The sequence below is a fragment of the Falco naumanni genome, chromosome 5 (assembly GCF_017639655.2).
Source record: "Falco naumanni isolate bFalNau1 chromosome 5, bFalNau1.pat, whole genome shotgun sequence".
Lineage (NCBI taxonomy): Eukaryota > Metazoa > Chordata > Aves > Falconiformes > Falconidae > Falco > Falco naumanni.
The window spans coordinates 83,212,342-83,227,302 of NC_054058.1; the positions used below are offsets into that span (position 1 = coordinate 83,212,342).

A 14,961-nucleotide genomic window follows, 5' to 3' on the forward strand; every position below is an offset into this window, starting at 1 on the left:
GCGTTTAGACACAGATTTAACCAGCAGGCACTTGAAGACTGAGCATTTTGTTGTTTATATTAACTATTCTTCAAACATTCTGACAAAAAAAAATAGCACAATAGAGCCTTCTGCTGTATGCATTTCTCAGTCTAATCCCACATCTGCTTACAGGTCATACCCTCTTTTTCACAAGTGAACCAAGAAGATGTATTCTGAAAGCCGCTAAACCAGATTAAGATGATAAATCAGGTTAGTTTTAATGATCTTTTATGCAGTTATGTTTCAGGTGGGATTCACTAATGCCCTTCTACTGAAAAGCTAAGCATGTACTTATATAATATCATTTTACCCAAAGCATAAGGGTATGTATAGGCATTAATCAGTTGAAATTAATGACATGTATAATGTTTAGGGAAGGTGAAAGTATATAATAGCATTAGCTGTTTCTTTGTTGCCTAAGACGGCAAGCATCACTTTAAATATGCAGAACTTTGTTCTATTTTTTCTTAATAATGTGTGAATTTGATTGATTTTCTATTGACAGTTTCTTTGAGGCTTTTCAAAAGTAGATTTATTTGGATATGTTGCAAAACTTACCTCAGTGAGGACACATTTTATTACAACATTATTATAGTTATTATTAGCACTTTCCAACACAGGACAGTATCACTCTGTAAAGCAAAGGTGAGGTCAACATGGCTTCACTTAGTACCTGCAACAGGGTGAAGAACTTTGCTTCTAGCTTTGAACTCGGGAGAACTCTACTGATAACTTCCTTGTGGCTATTTACAAAAGTAATAGAAAACTCTGTCACTAATTGAACAGCATTAATAAAACCCCCCCAAACGTAACTATTTAGAGGCCTCACATCAGAGCCTTGGGGGTATGATGCTCACAAATGAACCACTTAAAAAGGAGAATACAGATTACATTAAAGAAGGTTTACCTTCCCCTGTGTGCCATATACCTTGGAGGTGATCAGTTTCCAGAAATGATGAACTGGATGATGCAAGATGTTTGGCACAGGGCAGTACATAAAACTGGAAGACCTAGTGAAAAAGTTCTATTCTCAGCATTGCCCAGTGAGCCTCAGAAAAGGGGAAGACTACAGTCACTTGAAGAAAAGGGATATAAACATCCAAGGACTAGTTTTTCCAGTTTTGAGAGAACACTGTTTCTCATCTAGAAACACAAACTTACACAGCCTATCAATCCTAAAAGGTGTATTTTCTCATTCTATTACTCTGGGGAAATGGTGACATAAAAATGACTTCTGAATAAACCCACACTTTTCAGTATGACAAATCCAATCTCACCATTTCCATTACAGAAGAATGACAGAAAAATGAGACAAACTACAAAACCAAAAGACTCCTGTTAAGTCTCTAGATGCTGTATCAAACATGAGAGAGAATTTATTTAAGATGCTGGTAGAGTGATAGAATATAGCTTCTGATAACACACTTCTATACTGTAGGAGATCTCAGGCTCCTTCGTTCAGCTGTTGGACAGCCTTGGAAGATTAAGATTAAAGTGGAAGGCCCAATTGCCAATAAAAAACAGTGAAAGAAGAACTTGCACCTGTTGTTATCATTACAACACAGAACATGTGGGGTTGAGCATGGATAAGAAGCACAGCAGAAAGAGGAAGCGTTTTCAACTGCTTAATACTGAGAGGTTCCTCAAAATCCTGGTAGCAATGGTTTCTTGGGAAAAACATCTAAGAAGCAGCCTACATGCTATTCAAACATTTATATTTACAAAATTATACATATAAAAACGTAATGCTTCTGGGAAGAGATCAACTGGACAAAGCCTTTTGTGTCAGATGGTGACCATGTGCAGATAAATGGTGAAATTACTGAATTAAGTTCTGGAATTTTAGATTAAATCTTATTAGATATTGTTTATGAAAGATATAAAATGAAGGAGAAACTAGCAAGAGACAGACAACTTTAAGTCTAGAGTTAATTTAGTCAGAAGAGAAAGAAATATCTATTCAAAAGCTCCACAAAAAAAAATATTAGAAGAGGCAGAGCAACATAATGGTTTTTTTTACAAAGTTCCTTGTCCCAGATTTGAAAGGCATGATTTCTCTGAACACTTTTATCACTTGACACAAAGTGTAAAATTGAGATAAATGGTTCTTATCACACAACACTTGAGTAATGAAAAGAAATATATGAATGTATAGCACTCTCTGAAGTTTCCATACTTTCATTTCTCTTACGTGTTCATTTACTCCACTTTAAGATAATTCCTCCAAGCATAACAAGAGCAAGAAGCCTATAAAAAGACTCTGCAGTGCCAAATGATAGCAAGGATCTAAAAGGAGCTCTCAGAGAGGGCAAAAACAGTGAATGAGTGTGACCTGACTGAAATGGTGCACCTGGATTTCCAAAAATCTTTTTTCAGAGTCCCTAACCAAAAGCTTTTAAGGCAATTAAGCAGCCACTGAGTAAGAGTGAAAGTAGAAGTAAGAAGAAGAAAGAAAGAAAGAGAGGGGGGGAGAGAGAGAGAGAGAGAGAAGAAGTAAGAGTGAAAAAAGAGATTGAATAAATGGTAATTACCTGCAGCGAAGGTGAAGTTATCTGTGGAGTTCTGCAGGGATCTGTGCTGTGACCTGTGTTATTTTACAGTATTCATAAAAGACCTGGCAAACAGCTAAGAACTGTGGTGACGGTAAATGTAATTGTAATCATAGTTACGTGGCATAGTGGAATTCCAGAAGGACCTTATGAAATCAAGTAACAATAAAACAGCAAACAATGATCAAGGTTGATAAATTAGTTGCTATGCAGGACAGAGATAGTGGTGTTATGATGGATAATTTCATGAAACCGTCTCTGTTGAACAGCAGACAAAGAAGCAAAACTAACATTGGGAACACCAGGAAAGGATAAGGAATTAGCAGAAAACATTCATCCACTGTAATTAATGCATGGTTCACTCATACTTCTTGAATCTTGAATAGCAGAGACACAGAGAAGGGTTTTGTTGTTGTTGTTTTTTTTTCTCTCCTCCGTCTCTTCCAATAGAAACAGAGAATGAAATGTGATGTGTAGGAGTCAAGTTCAAAGCATGAGTTCTTCTGGCAAGAGGAGGCTGAGTTGTGGAACTTACTGCTAAAGGTGCTAGGGATGCAAAGGGCTTACACAGGTTCAGAGGTGCAATGGACAAGTACCTGGAATAGACACTCACTCCAGGTTACTGAACAGGCATATTCTGAGCTGCAAAGTGTTAGAGACTGAAAGAGCACTAAGAAGAAACATTGCATATGCTTGCCCTTCTGACTCCAAGCAGGTCAATGCTGGAGATAGACGAATGACTGGCTTAGATGAACCCTAACTTAATAATATAACTATTCTATGCAAACGCACATATGCTGAAGATTTCAAAATGAAGGCAGAAAGAAACTATTTATCTTTGGTTATAAACCGATTTTTTGTAGCAATTCTTTCACCTTCACTTCTCGTATAGGAAGTTCCAGTAAATCAGCTTTCTTTCAGAATAGAAAAAGGTATAACCATGGAATATGCTTGAATTTTGAATTTTTTTGATTCAGTCTGTAACTCAGCAGGTGGAAAGAAGTCACTTTGCACTTCATGTGATAGCCACCAGCATCCATTTCAGACAAGAGGGACTGAATAGAAGTCACAGCATGAAAAGGAGACAAAGGTGAACGTGACGGGGAAGAAAACAATAGCTCCTACCTGGACTGTTTAGACTGAAATGTCAGCATTCAGGAATATCCTATAGTTCCTTGTTCTGCCTGTTTCACTTTCACCAGAGATACATAAGTGTACGCATAACTGCAGTGTGAAAAGTTCACTTGTGAACTAATAACTTTGATGGGGACCATATAGTAAAACATTTCAGAAGAAAAACATTGTGAAGAGAAGCCAGAGGAGATGCTATTAAAGTTACGTAGCACCAGAAGCACAGCCAACAAAAGTTGATTTTATTTACTGGAGGAAAAGGAAGCAGTTGATTCAGAAACAAGGATGTATTTTTGTTTAAACACTCAGCAAGGCTATTCTTTTACTAAAGTATTTTGCTTTTTGGCTATTTAGAAAGAGAACATCTTAATAACACCATCCACAAAATCAGGAATACCTTTTCAACATGAACAGTTTGTTAGCTCAGTCATAACACTCTTCCCAGCAGGAAAGGAAAGGCACAAGTAAGGCTTGAATTCCTCAGTCTAGGACTCAGCACATTGTGTTCAACCCTGCATAAACATTTCTGTTCCCAAACTAACATTGGCATAAGAGACACACTAAGTACCAGTATGCTTGATTACTCTGTCAGAACTTGTTACCTGTATCTTCATCTCAAGAATGAAAACAACTGGGGACTATTCTTTGGTTCTGACACCAAGCATACGGCCTACACCAGAGCTCTGTTCAGGTCTCATCTGTCTTCCACAATGTCCCCGAAGCTGTACGACAGCAACTTACTTTTATATGTTTATTCCAATTGTTTTTAAGTCAAACCATGGCTACTGGGTTACAGCCTGCAGCATGAAATGGAGTTCTTATTTCAAGTCCTAGGATGCAGCAAAAGAGCACAGGGGATACCTGAAGGGTCAAATCTGATGGAAGAGTTCTGGAGTCAAACGAAGGGTGGAAAGAGTCAAAGCTGATTCAGCCTCATTCATAGTGTTCACTGGGAGCAGTACTTGGTATACACAATCCCACAACCATGCCTGGGATCTCAGAGAGTGCTTATGACTAATGGACAGTTTGGAATCCATTGTATGAGACTGCTTCCTCACCAGTTTTATTTAGTGAATCGGATGTAGTCATTGGTGGGCTTAGCATATGCCCCAGTATGGTCCTGGTATATTTTGATTTGCTCCGATTTGTGCTTCAGTTCCTCCTCACCAGACTACCACAAACAAAGGCAAGTGACACCTTTACCTGATCATTTGACTGATGCCACTAGATTGCTTGCTACTCTAAAAAACTCATGCCTAAAAGTAATCGATAATTTGAACTACAGATATGTCTGCATTTCTATATGCTCCTCCACTATCTGACTTCAAGATCATTTCTGATGATCTTTCTCAGGCTAGTGGAAGGTCTAAGCTCCCTCGGTCAAGCAAAGGTGAAATACAAATTAAATACATTATGCTCAGAGTATAAAGCTCTTTGTTCTGTGGTCTTTCCAATTCTCAGCCTGACTTCTAAAACTAAGATGTATAACGCCAGGGATCAGCCTAGAACTTTGGCCTGTCATGCATTGTCTGTGGATTTTTTTTTCCCCTTTTACTATTTCTTAGTGCTGCGGCAGATGAATGAGTGGATGTATTATGTGTGTATATGTGTGTCTGTCATCCTCAGTGAGTGTGTCTGATTCTGTCCTTGACTTACTTTTCTTCTTTCTTCATGTTTCTTTTTTCTTCCTTTTTACAATATCTCAGTTCTAGTCAGACCCTCTCTGTTCAACACTTCTTTTATTCCTAAAACACTCATAATGCTATTCAGAGAGTATCTGTACAGAAGGAATAGACGGAATACAGAGTGCTTACCACTGTGTAAATGATGTGCTCCCTGAGATATTTTCATGCACTGCACACACTGTTGTCCTTCACTTAAATTATGAAAGAAAAAGAAATGTATCTACCTTTCTTTTGAATTCTTGAAATAAGTTTGAGCAATTATCACTGTATATTTGTCTTCTTAGCTTGAAACTAGTAATAGAACCGCTAGAAACAACAAAGACTTAGACTCAGTAGGAAAAACGAATATGTCAGGTTCTTCAGGAACTGACAAAAGAAGCATGCTTTTATGGCGAAGAGGTTACCAGGTAAGAGCCAGAAAATCTAACTTACCAGTATGAACATAGAGATTCTTGAGAGTATTTCAGGCACATTCAAAAGCATTTTAATTTTGGATATTATTATAAAGGATTACGTAATGTTAATCTCCCACTACCAAATCACTCAGGTCACAAATGCCCAGCTCCTGTTCTCACAGATGAGGTTTTGTCTGAGCCAGTATCCTTTTTCAGGATTGTCCCTTCTTCACTGGCTCAAGGACAAGTAAATCAGCCTCTGTGACTGGCTGCAAGGCAACATAAGCATAAATGTTGGGAAGAAAACCTCTCTCACTCCCGATCCTACTAAGATTCAGTTTTGAGGATTTACTGACAGCATCACAGTAATTGCTTTTTGGGACTGTGAGTAGGTTTTCCCTTTGTGGCAGGGTTGGATCAGTTGAAAGGGGGAGATTTATTGGGTTATCCCTTATTTTTGAACTTTTAAAACAAATTTCCTACAGCAGTCTACAAATCTACTGTGTACAGAAAGGTATGTTGTCCTACAATTTGACAGACTGCCTGCCCCACTCCCCACTCCAGTACAAGGAAGACATGGGTGAACTGAAGCGAGTTCAGTGCATGGCCACCATGACAGTCAGAGGCCAGAGCTCTTGCTCTGAGGAGAGGCCGAAGGAGTTGGGCTTGTTCAATCTGGAGAATAGGTGGTGTCCAGGGGGACTGAATGACAGCCCCCAGCTGCTACTGGGAGGTTGACAAGAGACAACAGATATAACTACACTGCAATATGACAGGTTCAAACTGGGGAATGACCTGACTGGATAAAGCCCTGAGTAATGTGGTCAGACCTCACAACTGACCCTGCTTCAAGCAGAAGGTTGGTCTAGAGACCTCCTGAGGTCCCTTCCAACCTGAGCTATCCAATGATCCTATCTCCAATACTTGTTGTTCAATAGCAGAGCTAGTTCCCTCACAATTAGGAATAAGACAGATGAAGCAAAAGCTTCTTTTAAAGAATGTGCTTAGCACAGCAAAGCAAGAACTTAATTTTTTTCAAGTCTCTCACTTGCAAGTGAAAAGAAAACATCATCTCAAGAGCATCCCTGTGACCAACTCCTGAAGCGGCCTACTACTTTAGTAGAAATAATTCCACAAGTGTCCTAGCTCTTCCTGGCTGGGGGTCACACTACATTCCCAATATAAGTTATTTCTCCCTGTGGTAGCACAGCCAGAACTCAGTATAATATGATTAATTGCCAAGATACAGTCTGTAGAAAAAAAGTCAAACCTTTCCTTAAACTGCAAAATTGTTCAAAATGTTCACTGCAAACACCGTTCACTAACACAACATAAATGCAGAATGCAGAAAACTGCCTTTTTAACAGCATGACATCCTCTAGCCTTGAATCAGTCTGTCATTACAATGCCCAAGACTGCATTAAAACAGTACAAACTAACAGGAGAATATTTTTTTAAATAGTAATTTCTATAGAACCTCCAATACCCCTGAAGAAACCTTTGTGAACTGATTTCTGTTGTATGGAACTTCCCTACCTGGTAAATGCAAGAGCCTATAAATACTTTTGCTTGCTCCTAAGGCTATACATTTAAAAATGTATCATTAAATTACCTGTTACCATGAACATGAGAAGCACAAAATGCAAAACTGTAGTGGAGCAAGGTTGGGTCAATGACAGAACCATTTTCTGAATGTTCAATCAATTCATTGAGATAGCAAAGATGGCGGTGACAGCCTCTTACTCCATAGCGAGCACAGTATTCGTCTAATACGAAGACCTGACCTGGGCTAAACCAACCCTGAAAGAGAAAGGCAAAAAACCCCACAACATTTTGAGATTTCTTTTCCCACTCCCAGCTTTTAAATCAAAGAAAAGAAGCATACATTTTTAGGTACATTACATAAACTTTTTATACTGGAATGATTTATATATGACTAATGGTGATGGCACTGGAAGCCAGATCCAACAATAACCTTCTTGCTGAAAGGAGTAAATGTCAGGAAACTATTTGCTGTTCTGCGTTACCACTACTATGAAATATATAGTTTACAAAACATCCAAAGTCTGGTACAGATTCAATTATATCAAAACTTAATATAAAATATGCCAACACTTCAAAATTAATTTTGTTAAAGTAATTAATTGTAAGCTATAAGACGGCATTTGAGTAATGCTGAGGGACATTAACATAGACACTAAAACACACTTTCTGGACGGTCAGTTCCCCGTGGCTGCAACTTTAATACGAGAGAACTGCAATTCGACTATTTACCCTGTTTCTTACATAACATGCATGCACTTTTAACAGCTTATACTAGTAAAGAGATACAAAGCTAGGCAGTTTATTAAAAGCCATCTGAGTAAGATGAGTATGATTTGTCCTTAAATAATAATTAAGACATTCTGGGGCACGCTGAGGGCTTACTTGGGCAAAGTCTTGATGAGACCAAAACAGTGCAACCCTGACATAAACAAAATACAGACTCCTTCCCACCACAAAATCAGTCCTTGAGTGAATCCAGAGTGTAAAAAAAAATGATTTGATTCTTGATGGAGAAATATAAAACAGAAGAGCCTTGATTGTCTTGCCTCCCAATATGAAAAAACCATAGCAGAGTGAGCTTCCAAAAAGCAGCAGGGAGAAAAACATAAACCTCGGGAAACCACAGCTACTGCATAGCTGTTCTAAATAAGCATTTTTCCTTGTTCTTTTCTTAATCATGGTGATATTTCCCTCTCATCATCCCTGCCAAATGGTTAAGAGAGATCAAGGAATATGACCTGAACTCAAATATACAAATAGCTTGAGCATGCAAAATGATTTTGCAAGTCATGAATTTATAACACCAGTTTAGCAGCTGAAGATGAATATTTCCCTATTGCTTGTGATTCCTTCTGTAAGTTCAGATGTTTTTTATGCAAAATATCAGCAAAACTACTATTAAAACTACTTTAAAGTATTTTCACATCAGGTTTAAATCATCTCTGTTTTAACATTACTAAAAGACTTACATGAGACAGGAATTAAAATTTCATTTTCTCCCCCAGCTCTTGAATTTAACATATTATTTGGAGATAAGAACACCTCAAAGTTATTTCATAAATTTGTTTGCTCCTGATTAATTTCTTTGAGGTTAGTGTTTCCACTGCTGAGCTACAGCTGTTTCTAGAGAACACTTAGCTTTATTACAGAACTCTGAACAGTACTCAGGGTTTTAAACTAATAGCCAGTCATGTTGCAGTGGCTCCTGTAGTTTACACAGTGTTTGCTACAAAATATGGCATTCTATTGAAAGAAGAAAGAAAAGGGATTTTAACTGAATTTCTGCACTGAATTTCTATTATACCTAGACCTAGGTATAATAAACAGTGCTTTTTGTGATTGATACTCTGCCAATACATCATCATTGTCACTGATCTCCCTCTACATTTTTATGGAAAACATGATAAAATGCTGCATGTCAATGCCTAGCAGTACACAAGAAAATAAGTATTAAAATTTCTATACATTCTAATAGGAGAGAATTGTAAAAAGAATATAAATTTTTATAGAACTCATTACTTTAACTTCAGTCTCTGTAAGAGATCTGTTTTAGTGTGCTCATTTTCATGTAAATATATGCCTTCCTTTTCCTTGTTCAGCCCCATACCATGCTTAAGTCTTACAAACACACAACAATTATATGCTACATAGTACTAGATAACTGCATATTTTTTATTGTATAATTGCAAAAATATCTTGAAGAAGCTCCCCAATACAGAGAAGAATGTAGAATTAAAGAAGTTTAGGCCATATTGTAATTTAATACAGAGCTGTGCTTAGTATTAATTCTTACACATTTTTGGTTTTCTTTTTACAAGTTTTATGTGTGGTTAGTCTATATTTATTGAAATAAAGGGATGCATTGTTTTTAAAAATAATAGGAAGTGAGCTGTTCAGGAAAAAAAGAACACACTTACATGTTCACGTATTCTATTGCTACCTTGACATTCCCAATTTTTTAATTTAAAAATATAGTTAAATATGCAAATTAACAAAAATGATCACCCATTCTACTGATTAAAAGCTGGATTTTAAAAAGAACAATATGAAATGCATCTGCTTAATAGTTGCTATAGCACTGTGTGTTCTCCCTAACCTCTTCTAACAGTTCCTGATTTCAGTGTTATATTAACTAATTGCTTTATATTATTATTGTTTTTGTTGTTATTATAATTATTATTATTATTGATTTTGACCCCAATGAACTGTTAGAAATCTAATAATTTTCTGTTCGAGTGCCAATTACTTTGTACAGATGTTCCTTTGGACCTCTTTGATTCCGTGCACAACCCACAGACAGAAAATGAGTCTAACTTCTTCTGTACATACTTATCTCGTAGTATTTTAAAAAGGAAGCAACTGTCATCAAATAATAATTTTTCCCCTTTTTTTATACTTGCAAACAAAGCCTAAATGACCCATCATTATCTGTATTACACGACTAGTCAGACCAATGGAAAAAAGAAGTAAAAAAAGTTATCCTTTTTTGTTGCTGTTGGGATAGTAAAGTAAAAAAAAAAAAAAAAAAAAAAGTGCTATAAGGCATTTTAGGTTCTTAGTGAGAGATCACCGTTTCAGATACTGTATCAGGTGAAAAATAAAACCTCAGGAAGTTATGAGGTCTAACCCACACAAACCTGTTTAATAAGTGCATATAATTTGATGGATTTCCACAAGATTTTTGCTGGTTTTCCCTACTGAAAGCAAAACATGAAGGAGCCCCATCCTGAACTCCTAGTCCCCAAAGCATAGAACAGAAAATGTTCTGTAGGAAAGGGAAACTGCAGCTACAAATAAGCAGCATGTTATGCCAAAATCTTACTTTTTATAGCTGTCTTTGAATGTGAAAAACATTCATTTTAATACAGAGATCACATTTCACTTTTTCTTGTTTAATAATTATACTGCCATTTGTTATTTGCAATTCAGGTAATACATATATACCCATATATATGTGTGTGTATATATATATATATATATATATATATATATATAGCCTGTGGTTTTGCTTCCCTTCTTTTGGTGTTTTCCTTTCTTCACACCACAGTGGAATGAAGAATTACAAGATCGGTGAAATTGTCTGACATGAGGTGACTATGTTTGTAACTTAAAATGCCTGTACAGGTGTCAATAAATCCTACCACAGGAGCTCTTACCATTATCAAACCCTTCTGTTTTATTCAGACCTCCATAGAGGACATGATAAATTCCAGCTGAAAAAATCAGAGACAGTTTGGGTCTCTTTGCTTTCTACTGAGTAGCACAGCAGCAGCTTTCAAGTGTATAATTTTCAAATTTGAAATCAATCGATTGGACCCTTTAACTCTAACCACAACTGCAGCTATTGAATGAACTAGGAAGAAAGGACTACTTTGTAACAACTATTTCTCACTTCTTTATATCTATCTTCCAGCCAGTACTCACCAAACAAGAATAGGAGTCATTCAATCTGTGATCCAAGGTCTGCCTCTGAAGCAGTCTAAAGAGGGAAGCATGGTCAAATTTGCAGGGATTAGCAGAAATAAACTCATCCATGCCATGTTTCTGGCCACGGTCTGTGTCTGTTCATACAAAGGAAAAATGTACAGAACAATACATGTGAGCGTGTATGCAGATTTACTAACAAAAATGTATACATGCTATATAAGTCTCAATATATAAACTTTCTTGAAAATACCTCAAGTAAATAAGTCACATAAGTAGATGCTTGCAGGTTACTTATTGCAGAATCTTGTTTCTTAATCTGAACATAATGTTACTGAATTAATTTTCTATCATACCAATTTATGAGGTGTAACAGTGAAAAAAAATTAAAGTTATTAACCACTGAGAGATTAATCAAAATTTAGAAAGGCTGCTGGAAAACAGAACACAGTTCATTAAAATAGTTCTTCTTCAATCATGGTTTTCTAGCAGAGCTCTTCAAATATTACAATCTATAAAACAATGTTATAAATACAAAAAAAAATGTGTTCTATAATTTTCTGGGTTTGTGTGGTGCTCTTTCTAATTTTAGCAAAATAACCAAATAAATATCCTTCCCTCCAATGCAAAAAAAAAGGTTTATGCTTTTATTTCTTCAGATAAGAAAGAGCATCTTTATTGCAGATCAAAGTACCACTCATAGAAATATTCATCATGGCTTGAAGCCTACTTCTCAAATGGCAAACTGGAGCAGAAATGAACACACTGGCTTGAGCTAGGTCATTTCCAGCCTTCTTTTTGTACTCAGCTTTTAATGAGACAAACCTTAATGTAGTAATGGCAAAGAGCTCCTTCAACCTTCCAGCAAAGAGTAGAGAAAAAGGGAGCAGCATTTTTGTGTAAATACATCGAGAAAACATACCATCCCAAATGGCACTTCAATCAAAGGCCCAAATTTATTGTTCTTCACAGATTGCATCTTTCAACGCCTTTAAACCCCGCGGGTTTATCAAAAGAGAAGCTCTAGCGATTGCTTTCATTAATGCTATGTTTTGTCAAAGTCCTCAATGTGAATTATCTATCAAATATGGACAGAAAAAGCCTTACAGTGCCCAAAAGGACTAGTTATGTATTAGCACATTAGCTGTCTTGGATTCTATAGACTGTACTGGGGTGAACAGTCCTATCAACTTAAAAATTGACTTCCCCTTTCAATAGGGTCTTAGCTCTTTGTTCCTTTAAATTCAAACCAAGGTCTTTTTATATTCGTTACTAGAAAAGTACAGACCTAAGTGTATCCTAAATGCAATTTTGAAAACCTGCATAGTACAAATCTAAAATTTCTAAAGAAAAGGAGACAAAAGTTTATTGATTAAACCCAATTATAGAGTCAGGTTCATAATAAAACTCAATATTGATCTGTGGGCATGATGCTAACATAATCAGTCACATTTAGAAATTTAGCCCCAGATCATATTGATCCATGTCAAGTCCAACTTTCAGCTGTATTTGTAGATGGGAGAATTATTTAATTCAAGCTGAAGGATCTGCAGCATCACATCCTAGAAAGATGCAGAAACTAATTCATATCACTTGGCTTTGCATTGTCAAAGCAAGAGTCACATCCATGTGACAGATTTCACCAAGGTGGATGTAGCAAATAAACAGTATGACAGTACATCAATGGTGTAAGGTATGAGACCATCATCCCAGAGAAACAGCAGCATATATTTTTAATGGTTTAAGGATCAGTAGCATACGTGATTACATAGATTAACAATATTTCCATAAGCCTTAGAGTAGTCTATCATTAATGACATATGTAGCTCATATTTTTGACATATGTACATGAAATTCTGTCTCTTAATTAGTGCAACTTAAACGTAATTAAACACATCAGTTCAAAGATAAACAACTTGATATCGACACTACATTACTGAAAGCACTAAACTACAATGTGAAGTTACCTATAGTTTTCAAAATGATCCACATGCAGATAAAGTTTTCCGAAACCAGCATGTTTAATGTGTGGCTGGTTTCTACATTTCTTGTAAGTTTTCCTTCTTATACAAATATCTGATTTATTGATCCATTATTGACAGGAAGATGACAGAAAAGAAAATTTCTTTCTGCCATTGGTCTCCTGTACAAGTTATACACAGCTGAATCTTTCTTAAATTAACTGGCTTGATTTTTTTTCCCCCTCTGGTTAACCACACAACCATAAAAGATTCCTCTATTTTGAAAGAAAATTTTTGTAAGTACTGACAAGTAATTAAGTATTTTGAAATCAGGAGTCTCGATGCTGCAAATGAAATGGATTCAGCATTCTGATGCAGACATTCAGGTGATCAGCATGTGTAAGGTGACCTATTGAATATAAGGCAGCTTGTGAAAGCAGAATCTGCTATTACATAATTTGGGCAAAATAAGCAAAAATATTTATTTAAAAATATAAATACTTGCTCGATGTAATTCTACAGAAAGATCCATGACTGCTCATCACCTTTTCAAGTGAATCAAACAGTACAACTACCATTTCAAATAGTAACAGAAGATCTGTTCCCAGATATATTTTAGCAACAGAAATAGAATTAAGAACTTACCTTTGCCAGCTGTAGGCAAGCAGGAAATAAAAAGAAATAAAAGAAAAATGGAATAGTGTAATACATTATATTTTATTTTACTTTTATGATATACATACAAGATAACTGGTAAATCTTTTTGAAACAAAATGGATTTTTTTTTAAAAGTACTTGATCAAAGATTATGAGAAATTCATAAATGTTATATGGCTGTGATTTAAAAATTATTTAACATCCAACTTTTAAAAATTGTTAAGAGTGTGTTTAGTTTTCAAATTCCTAAACTAATGAGCTTTAGGTGTCCTGTTGAAGCTACATGCAAATGGAAAAGACATAAAGACTGCTATATTGCGATATACAGTTAAGAAAAAAATAGAACTCCATTTTATTCTCTACACTTTCTCAATCTTGGGAAATATTGGGAAGATATTTGGGGAGAACTCTGAAGCAGTAATACTGCTTTTTCATAGTTAGTTTTCTTCCCTTCTTAATGGAATTTTTGTCCTGCTTTAAATTTGTCTCTTAACTCAAACTCATTATTTTGGCTCTATTTCCATGTTACCCTGTCTGTTTCAGGCTGCATATCTATTTCATCTTTTGAAAATTTTTAGCCAAATTTTTAGCCAAAAAATATCCTTTTTTTTTTTTTAGGTAGGACAAACATATATATTTTCAAACCATTGTAAAAACTTACAAAAGCTATTGCAAGAGTTTTAATAAATTGTTTAAGTGTTCTTTTAGACAAGGACACTAATTTTGGCAGAATAGCATCCTGAATATGCCCTTTGCCATCTTTGCAAGAAACCTCCAATTTTAGTCCAGCTGCATAGGCTATAAAAATCATCACATCCTCAGTGACTCAGTAGAGTTGAGTGAATAATACTACCAAGAATTCCATGTTTATGGCACATGCTTGAGTGGTTCCCAGTGATAACCAATCACCAGGCATCATCTGTGGCCAGTTCCAGCCTGGAAGCAAATATTTTTTCTGTAGCATTGACTCTGTGCCAGGATGAACTACTACAGGAACTGGCCTTGCGAAGTGGTGATCTCCTCCCTTTTGTGGCTCTCAGTGACCTCCCTGCTTGAGTTGAAGCATCATGGAAGCAATTTGAGCTAACTCAGG

At 36.1% G+C, this 14,961-nt stretch overlaps 1 protein-coding gene across 1 annotated transcript in view; it reads right to left on the reverse strand.

Moving 5' to 3' along the window:
- Nucleotides 1–14,961, reverse strand: part of CADPS2 (calcium dependent secretion activator 2) — a 321,648-nt gene that overhangs the window by 95,126 nt on the left and 211,561 nt on the right. The window contains exons 12-13 of the mRNA XM_040595763.1: nucleotides 11,251–11,387; nucleotides 7,394–7,581 (exon numbers count right to left, since the gene is read on the reverse strand). Coding sequence (XP_040451697.1) covers nucleotides 7,394–7,581; nucleotides 11,251–11,387 — 325 coding nt within the window. The remainder of the gene's footprint in view (nucleotides 1–7,393; nucleotides 7,582–11,250; nucleotides 11,388–14,961) is intronic.